Source organism: Drosophila takahashii, chromosome 2R (genome assembly GCF_030179915.1).
Source record: "Drosophila takahashii strain IR98-3 E-12201 chromosome 2R, DtakHiC1v2, whole genome shotgun sequence".
Lineage (NCBI taxonomy): Eukaryota > Metazoa > Arthropoda > Insecta > Diptera > Drosophilidae > Drosophila > Drosophila takahashii.
The window spans coordinates 33249868-33259823 of record NC_091679.1 but is presented as its reverse complement, the minus strand read 5'-3'; the positions used below and the strand labels follow the sequence as shown (position 1 = coordinate 33259823).

Below are 9956 nucleotides of genomic sequence, written 5' to 3'. Positions count from 1 at the left end.
TTAGATATGAATGTAAGACCAGGAATAATAATAATAATAATATTATTAGGTCTCCGCACAAAATTAAAGGATCTCTCCAGAAATTATGCCTGGTTTGCCATGGCCGATCATTTACCCTCTGTTCAGTTGTTTTTTGTCGGGTATCTATATCAAAAACTATGAGAAGAAAAAATAAAATATGACAAGCGCAGGCGCAACACTTCTGGTCCCAAGAAGTCTCAGTCGGCCTGGCTGAAATAAATGTAATATTTTGATTAAGTTAAACAACTAAGTTAGTACTGAAGTACTATTTATACAACCATTTAATGAACACCTCACACCATTTACCACTGGTAAAGATTAAACACATTTCAAGTGTCACTGAAATGCAGAATTTGTGTTGAAGATAGCATCCGGAGGCGTATATTTATTAATGGGGAAAATATCTGTGATACTAACCTTTGTAACGCTGAAATAAAGGTTATAAAAAGACAAAATTCATTTTATCACTCACCTTTTTATTGTTTTTTAGATTAAAATTAACTATTTTCACTTTTTTTTTCACTTTTTCCAACAAATTTAAAAATGATGTGACCCTGCATCATATACTTGATAATACTAAATGCAGATTTGATATAAATTTCGTTGTAAAGTCCGGTCACACTTTGGCGCCAAATAAGTATTTCGTTTAAAAAATACTTTTCAGGGACCGTAATCATTAAAGGTTACGTATATTATTGGCATGTTAGGCATTTTTCGTGTTATCAATACCACCAACACGAATTTTTATATTTTAACAACACTTAAAAATGGCTTAGGCCACGATCTGACGATCAAATTATTTTATTTCACAGAAAATGTTTAAAAATGTAAAAAGCAACAATAGTTTTCTTTGTAATTTAATGTAATTCCTTGATAAATGTGATCAAATATTTTAATCGTCCTACCGTGGCTTTTCTCTATAATTTGGTTGAATCCCACATTCATCCTTATTATTATTTGAAAAATGTTGAGTAAAATAAATTAATATTATCATTATAGACATTATGATAATAATGTTATATAGTTTAATTTTTTTGATTAACAATTATTAATATTTTTTCTACGACTTTTAAAATTACTAAAAATTAAAACTAAATGTGAGAACAAGTCTTTTGGTTTTGGTGTAAATCATAGGATTTTTGAATATTATAAGTTGGTGATTTTCTTGTTTAAAAATATTATAATCGTAGTGCCACAGAAATCACACAGCGCATAAATGGCCTGATATTGATGCTACTCAGAAACCCACCCTCATTTAGCGCTCAGAAATTATCTATCCCTACACCGCCGCCTGCAAAAAGGAACAGGATTTCAAGAACACAAAAACCAACTTCTCACATTCCCGCTGGGTTGCTATACGTGTGCGCTGTTAACTGAGGATGCTGCTGTTAACCCGAGAGACTTTTCACAGAGCCATGTTAATCCGTTCTGAAAGACTTTTTTATTCAAATAGTTGGAGAAAAACACAGTTTTCTTTTTTTTTTTAATATTTATATTTGATAACTTGCTCCATCTAATCTAACATACTATATTAACATTTATAAGAAATTTGATGTAGCTATTTATTAACAAAAAATATTCTGATGCAAACTCTGCAAATGCAACAATGCAACTAACGGGTATCCGATAGTCGAGGCATTCGATTTTAGCATTCCTTCTTGTTCTATTTTGAGTATTGGCCAAAATATCTGCGAAATCATAGAAATAGGCCTAATCTAAAGCGTATTTTATTACTTCTAATAAAATAAAAAAAAATAACGTAAAGATTTGCAGATAGCAATTATCAGCTGCTTTAAAAAAGCTGAACAGCCTTAAAAAGGCCTAAATGTACTCAAGCTGATATTTGTTGATAAGTCACATCGGTTGCTTTAAAAGCGAACTGCAACCAAAAAATATAGGCATAAGGAGAGAACCAGAGCAATACCGGGGAACAGAAATTTAAAAATGATACTCAGTCAAATAAACGGAATAACAGTACGCGTAATGAAGGAGAGCGACTACGGAATTGTGAAACCCTTCATGAAGGACTACTTCCATTACGACGAGCCCATGGGCATGGACCTCGAAGAGGAAATTCATCTACTGAACGAGGCAGAAGTAGACAGGGAATACCTGTCGGTGATCAGTCAAGGTCTCTCCATAGTGGCATTTGATGAAAACAACCGAAATCTTCTCGTTGGCATCGCGGTGGCCGAGGAAATGGACCCCTATACAATGGCCAAGCAGCACAAGGAAGCCGAGGAAATGGAGCCAAATGCCTTGGGTCGAAGCCGTAAGATGATAGCCAAAGTGGAGCGGGATGCCAGAATCTTCGAACGCTGCGGAGTCTCCAAATACCTGAGTTTATTAGTCATCTCCGTTCACGCCTCGATGAGGGGAAACGGTCTGTTGACCCACCTAAGCGTTTGTCTATTCGAATTGGGTCGTTCTCGGGGATTCCCCCTATTCATTGGCTCCAGCACCAGTTACTACTCCGCCCGGACGGCGATGAATGGAGGGCTCGAGTGCATTCACTCACAGGCATATGCCGACTACAAGGACGATCAAGGACGTCCAATATACAATCCTCCAGCTCCACATACGCATATCCGGGTCCTAGCTGCTAAGCTTTAATAGCTCTTGACTCATTAGATGCAAACAAATCAAGATAATATATACCTACAGATATTTCTTTACAAAAAACAAGTGAATTTTCATATTTGATAAACGGCAAATTCATGCTAATCATTTAACCTTTCTGTGGGTTCTATTTTTCGTTTGGCAACATTCCAGCCGATAAGTAGCGAAGTGAGTAATAAAATGTTATTAATTGCTTAGCCAAAAATATTTAGCGATTTCTAAATATTCTTACGAGGCGGTTAGGTTGACTATCAAATCTGATCGGAATGACGTGTCAATTGATTTTCGCATTGATTCGCTCGGGCAGCTGGTCAATTTTTATCAGGATCTACAGTATCGATAAAGCAGCTCAATAATTTTAAAATGTTATTATGGTATGTGTTGTCATCAGAAGGAGTTAAGAAGCGAAATAGCAGTCAACAAAAGAACAGTGCCAGAATTTTAACCCCTAGTATTTAATTTTTATACCCGTTACTCGTAGAGTAAAAGGGTATATTGTATTCGTGCAAAAGTATGTAACAGCTAGAAGGAAGCGTTTCCGACCCCATAAAGTATATATATTCTTGATCAGGGTCACTAGCCAAGTCGATCTAGCCATGTCCGTCTGTCCGTCTGTCAGTCCGTCTGTCTGTCCGTCTGTCCGTCTGTCTGTCTGTATGAACGCTGAGATCTGAGAAACTACAAAAGCTAGAATGTTGAGATTTCCCACACATATTCCTACGCAGCGCAAGTTTATTTCAGCCGGGCGCCACGCCCACTCTAACGCCCACAATCGCCCCCTAACGATTTTAAAATCTGTCTGGCGCCCACACCTTTAAAGATTTCCAAGAAGTATAAATGCAATTTTGTGGTATATATTTATACCTATCAAAATGTAGAAGACATTTTTTAAATCGGACCATTCATTAAAAAGTTATACGTAATCAAAATATCTACATATATATATCTCCCTTGCACTCCCTTTAGCTGAGTTACGATTATAGTCGAGACATCAACCGGAGTACAGCGTTCGCACTCCCTTTAGCTGAGTGACGGGTATTAGATAGTCGGGACACCAACCCGACTATAGCGTTGTCTCTTGTTTAACCTACTTTATATTTGTTTATTGAAAGTGAAAATAATCTATTTAAAATTAAAAAAAATCAAAAAAAAAATTAAATCATTTATTAAAAAAAGATACCTCAATTATTGTTTTTGCTAAACATTATCGCTAGTCAACATTCTCTCTAGGGCAGTGAACTTTAAATCCAAAGATTTCCCCGTCGGTTGCAATTATGATTTTGAGCGATTACTAATAGTAATAAATAATGTGATAAGCAATCACTAAGAGAATAATTTAACAAATTGGCAAGATAATCACTAGCATATAAAAGCAAATAATTTTCAGGCCCCTGTTCTATTGAAAGGAATCAGCGAACGCGCGATCACAATGACCTCCAACACAAAAGAAGGCGTCATAATACGCAGCATGGTCCTGGAGGACTATGAAAATGTGAAATTATTTATGAAGAAGGAGTACTTCACGGCGGAACCCTTGTGCAAATCCAGTGGTGAAGCCGTTCATCTGCAAAACGAGAAGGAGAACGATGCGATAAACATTTCGATGATCGCCCAGGGAACTTCCCTATTGGCCCTCGATGAGAACGACGGTGGCCGAATTGTGGGCTTCGTCCTGGCAGGAGCCGAACTCCCCGAGGATGTGGAAAGGAACTGCCGGATAGCCGAGACTCTGGAGGATAACGCTTGGGGTCGCATCTTTCGCATAATCGCCAAGGCCGAACACGAAGCCAATATTTTTGAGCGCTACGGCATCTCAAAGGCTCTCTACTCCCACGTTACCTGTGTGGCCGCCTCGATGAGGGGCAAGGGCCTGGGCTCCCGTCTAGCCGCCACTCTAATGGACCTTGGTCGGTCCAGGGGATTCCCCGCCATGGTGGCATACTGCACCAGCTTTTACTCCGCTCGCCAAAAGGAGGCCCTCGGTATGCAGTGCATTTATTCCCTCGATTACACCGACTATAAGGACGATCGGGGACGAGTGATCTTCACTCCAGCAGCCCCACACACAACGTTGCAAGTAATGGCCATAAAACTGTGACAGGGTTTTGAAAATCGAATCAAATATTTACCTATTCCTTTGGTTAGTAAATTGTAACTATTTTATTGGTCAGTGTAACAATGCATTATTTTTCTTTGTACCATTTTATATTTTCGTTTTTAACTTTAAAGAAATGTATAATATATATTATATAAATAAATTATAGTTTTTATATAACTTGTTATTTTATGGACTTTTTATTTGTTTATGCCGATTATTATCATTTTAGTCAAAATTGGCGTCAAGTATTGATCGAAAGACTAAAAAAGCGCTATCCATTTCGCTTACTATTTGTGGTTTCATTTGGTTTTGGATATCACTTATTTCCTTTTTGAATGCGATTTTTAAAATCTCGTAACTTGTTTTTTGCAGTCCCTGGTTTTGAAAACATTGTGCAGTGGTGTTGTGGCCACCTTTAGATATCGATAAGTTACCCAGCAATCTGTTAGGTCCTGCCAACTTATTTTTAGCAAGCGGCAAGCAGTGCCGGTAGACCTGCCAACCTAGCCATGGGGCGTAGAATGATGGTCACCCGGGTCAACGACCCGGAATTTTTTGAATTCGAAACAACGGAGTTCTGACTCCATGGCTGGGCGAAGAGAAAGAGAGCGACAGATCAAAAAAGTTGAAAGTCGATAAAGGGCGTTTTGGCTGCTGCGCTGCACAGTTTTTTTTGAAGTTTAAATAAGTTTGTTTCTACGTAATTTTAAATCTTGCAACGACATCGTCGGTTGCGCAGTAGCAGCTGCCAGTGGTTTAAATAAATTTAATTAATTTTGTGACACTAAGGATCCGGAAAGTAGCTGGGAACGAGAAACCCCTTGAGGTGAGTGGTCGACGTCCAGGAGTGAGGCCGTCCTTATTGGCTTTTCCTTCTAGGCTCGACCAGACCCAGTGAAATCTTGAAGAGATTAGCCAGGTCACGACGGCTGACCTGGCTCAGATTTTTTTATTGGGAGTCCATAAATCCAGTCGGAAGTCCCACGAGGAGTGACCATAACCTGGCGCTCAGTTTTTGCGAGACGGTTGCATAAGCCGGTCTTGGTAGTTTGTCATCGTGGAAGACCGACACGCCTCCCAAGTGGCGGCACCGGGAGCCAGTAGGCTTCAGTAATTTTTTTTATAATTTTTAAGGATTTTTACAAGTTTTTATTTTAAGTTTTTTCTTATTTATGTATTTGTGTATCTATTTATTTATTTCATATTTCGGCCTTTATTTATTTATTTATTCCATAATTTTTTTGCCTTTATTTATTTATTTATTCAAATATTTACCTACCCATATACTTATATTATTTTTAAATTTGTTTCAAAAATTATCTTCAAGTGTATGCTAGTGCAGTTTTGTGTGAGTGTAATTTATGTCTATATATATATATATATATCCATTGCTGGTGTCCCCCGCACCCTTCCCTTGAGAGCTCTTACGCGTAGGTCCAATTGCGAATTTAAGAAAACTTTCTGAAGGTTAAATGGGACTTATAATTATCTAAAAGGAAAACGATTACAGCATGCAAAATTAGGCTATACATGTACCTGAAGGGAAGTAATTATATACAAATTATTGTGTTAATAAATTAAGTTAAATATGGAGTAGTACGTTTTTATGTGGGGGAAAGGTAAACCGGGTAATGTGTAAGTGAATTGTGTGTGTTAATTGGTTAGGGGCAGCTGCAAAAGAATAATATGTTGCAAGCAGGCTGCAAGGTCGGGAGGGTAATGCACGGTCTCCAATACACCGGGAGACCAAATCCGTTGAAGCCAAACAAATATGTTGCGAGCGGTTTTGTTTTGTTTTGTTTTTGAATTTGAATTTGAATGTAGACGTGCAGTTCACTGTGTTGTATAACGTCAGCGTTATGTTTATTGTTATGTGTGCGGTGGGCAGGGTTCGGGGACTCACGGCCCAGACTTGAGCTAGTCGGCGAAAAGCCCGAAAATCACACAGGTCCTTAAACAGGATCATAACAGTGGAATCGCCTACATTCAAAACGTGAACAAAATGTCGGAGTGGAAACAGTCTATTAATCGAATTAACTTTGCGCATTCCTAAGCGATAGTTTTCGCAAACTGACTATCGCCCACCACTGGCTGTCATTCGGCGACGAAAAAAAAATCAAGAAAATCAACGTGCTTATTTTCCGCTTGGGATTTTGCCAGAGAAAACTAATCGAAATGGGCGTACAAGTGGTTCCAATTGCTAACGGTGATGGTAAGTGCAGGGCTCAAGCATTGAATTTCACCCGGGAATGCCGTGAAACACCGGCATTTCTAACCTAAGATGTGCATTTTCGCGATGCACAAGTCGGAAAATTACCAGCAACACTATGGTCGTCTCGCTCACACACATCCATTTTTGTATTCCCCGCCCGCAGGCAGCACCTTCCCGAAGAATGGGCAAAAGGTCACGGTTCACTACACCGGCACCCTGGACGATGGCACCAAGGTGAGTTAATTGGGTCCCCCAGTCAAAGCACTTTTAGCTAATTGAGGGTTTCTCCGTTTAATCCCGCAGTTCGATTCGTCGCGCGACCGCAACAAGCCCTTCAAGTTCACCATCGGCAAGGGCGAGGTCATCCGCGGCTGGGACGAGGGAGTCGCCCAGTTGAGCGTCGGCCAGCGCGCCAAGTTGATCTGCTCGCCGGACTACGCCTACGGCAGTCGCGGCCACCCCGGCGTCATCCCGCCCAACTCCACCCTCACCTTCGACGTGGAGCTGCTCAAGGTCGAATAGGCGAACAGGCGACCAGGCCGCCCGTTGTGTATACCCCCGTGCGAAATCGCAGGGGTTGCGGACCGGCGCACGGACGCCCAGCCGAAAGGACACCAAAATCGGAACCAGAACAATCCAGCAGCATTTGCCAACCCAGATAAAAACAAAAAAGCACTCAAATCCCAGCTCTAAACTAGAACTAATTTAACCGCAATGGGAACGCATCTTCTACGCATACAAATAAACATTTATTCAAGTCAATGACAAGGGAATGCGTTTTATTTGTTTATTTGTAGGTTCCCCTAAAATAATTCATTCCAGTCAACATTTGGTATAGAGGAGTGACAAAGCTTCTTCGGGTTTTATGGTCTAAATGGGTAGCTCGTAAAATATAATTTTATTATTATATTTTTATACCCTTGTAGAGGGTATTATAATTTCAGTCAGATGTTTGCAACGCAGTGAAGGAGACGTTTCCGACCACATAAAGTATATATATTCTTGATCAGCATCACTAGACGAGTCGATCTAGCCATGTCCGTCTGTCCGTTTCTATGCGAACTAGTCTCTCAGTTTTAAAGATATCGCGATGAAACTTTCCCGAAAGTCTTCTTTCTATTGCAGGTAGTACATATGTCGGAGCGAGCCGAATCGGACCACTATATCTTAAGGCTCCCATAGGAATATTCAAAGATATATAAGAAAATTCATTGTTACTTTGTAGGAAGTAGGCGTTTTAATTCTTGACTCTTTAAAAACAAAATTCAAAAATAGAAACGCTGAATCTGCAAGGGTATATAAGCTTCGGCTGGCCGAAGGTAGCTTCCTTTCTTGTTTTTTTTATTTTCGAGTGGAAAAAAGCAGTTTAGAAAATGTTGAATTTGCATCTGATTGAAAACCTAAAAATATTTATCCCAATTATCTAAAATTTGTAAAGCACCATTTTTCAAGGGCTATAATTAATATTATGATATTATTAACTTCTTTGAATCAATGTATTTTGAGAAGTTTTTATTTCAGATTGAATTAATTGAAAATTATTCTTTTTAGTTTGAAAAAAACCTTTTATTTAATACAAAAAATGAGGAATTATGTTACGCGCTTACAATTAATCACTACTTGTGGTCAATGGTTGCAAAACTTCGTAGAATCAATTGATTTTGAGAAGTTTTTATTTCAGATTGAATTAATTGAAAATAATTTTTTTTAGTTTGAAAAAAACAAATAAGCATTACATCTCGTCAATGTTTGCAAAATCAAGCCTTGTACAATCCAACCTTGATCCCCTTCCAGTTTCCCCTCATCCCATCTTCAGTTCTTGCACACCACGTTCATGATCTGGTCAATAACATCGTAGCGCTCCTGCTCGTACTTCTGGGCATGCTTCAGCCAGTGGCCGCGCACCTTCTTCCAGCGGGCCACATTGGAGGAGAGCAGTTCGAAGGCACTGGCTCCCTCGAGCGCCTTCTCCCGCCTCTTTTCCTCCGGGCCGAACTCCAGGCGAGGCGGAATGATGGGCATATCCGTGGGCTTGGGCTGCGGCAGCTCGGTGAGCATCTTCATCTCGCCGCTGTTCAGTCTGGCGAGGATCTCCTCGCCGTTGTCCTCGCGTTTGGTGGCCGAAATCGAGCCATCCGTTTGAAAGGCGGCCACAGCGGGATTCCTCGGCTGATTGGCCATCCAGGCGCGGCAAATGGGGTACAAGGGAGTGCCGTCCTGGTACTTGGAGAGGTCCAGGCTGCGCTCGAACAGCCGCATCACATAGGACTCGCCGGGCGCCTTCTGGGCAGCTCCCACGCCCGCGGTCTTCTTGTACAGCACCCGGCGGGCCTTGATGCGTCCCCCGCTTCCGCCGATGACGACGGCAGCCGCGGAGGTCGAGGGCTTCGCGGTGGCGCCCGCCGTGACCGCCTTGACATCCGGCTCCAACTTCACCTGGTACTGGCGCTGCTGTTGCTGCTGCAGCAGCAGCTTCTTCGAGGGACGACCCCGAATGGGCAGATCCGACTCGGCATCGTCGTCCGGCGCTTGGTGGCTCGTCTCCGGCTTCTGCTCCTCCCGGCGGGACTCGCGCAGGCGGAGGGACATCTCCTTTTTCTTCGGCGTGGTCTTCATTTTACGAGATTTTCCTTTGCAGTGGAAAATTAAGGAAAAGCAATTTCGAATGGCAAAACAGAAATCAAACGGAATGGCAGCGACTTACAACACTGAAACGCGACCTCGTTGCTCAACACTACAAAAAATACCAAAAATACCAATTGAAGTGGCCATTTCTTATTTTAATTTTAAAAATTCAAAAAATTAGCCTTTTTTAAATTAATTTTTAATATTTTTAATATTTTTTAAACAAAAATTATAAATTAATAAATGAAAGCCTAATCTAATAAAATTTAATTTTATCAGGGTAACCCAAAATACAAAAAAGATTTGTATACCTATTATAATATTATAATAATTATTAATAATAAAATACCTTGACAAAATAAGTGACAAAATATGATACAA

The 9956-nt window shown here is 40.4% G+C and overlaps 4 protein-coding genes across 4 annotated transcripts; 3 read left to right on the top strand and 1 right to left on the bottom strand.

The window, feature by feature from the left end:
- Positions 1 to 1965: 1965 nt before the first annotated feature.
- LOC123003452 (arylalkylamine N-acetyltransferase-like 2) lies at positions 1966 to 2634 on the top strand. Its single transcript, XM_044396014.1, has one exon. The coding sequence runs from the start codon at positions 1966 to 1968 to the stop codon at positions 2632 to 2634; it is 669 nt and encodes a 222-aa protein (XP_044251949.1).
- Positions 2635 to 4069: 1435 nt separating this feature from the next.
- On the top strand, positions 4070 to 4738 carry AANATL4 (Arylalkylamine N-acetyltransferase-like 4). Its single transcript, XM_044396003.1, has one exon. The coding sequence runs from the start codon at positions 4070 to 4072 to the stop codon at positions 4736 to 4738; it is 669 nt and encodes a 222-aa protein (XP_044251938.1).
- Positions 4739 to 6817: 2079 nt separating this feature from the next.
- On the top strand, positions 6818 to 7718 carry Fkbp12 (peptidyl-prolyl cis-trans isomerase Fkbp12). The gene is made up of 3 exons (XM_017143972.3): positions 6818 to 6950; positions 7114 to 7184; positions 7254 to 7718. The coding sequence occupies exons 1-3, from the start codon at positions 6914 to 6916 to the stop codon at positions 7470 to 7472; spliced, it is 327 nt and encodes a 108-aa protein (XP_016999461.1). The 5' UTR covers positions 6818 to 6913; the 3' UTR covers positions 7473 to 7718.
- Positions 7719 to 8548: 830 nt separating this feature from the next.
- On the bottom strand, positions 8549 to 9664 carry mip40 (Myb-interacting protein 40). Its single transcript, XM_017143974.3, has one exon. The coding sequence runs from the start codon at positions 9564 to 9566 to the stop codon at positions 8763 to 8765; it is 804 nt and encodes a 267-aa protein (XP_016999463.2). The 5' UTR covers positions 9567 to 9664; the 3' UTR covers positions 8549 to 8762.
- Between the last annotated feature and the right edge of the window lie 292 nt (positions 9665 to 9956).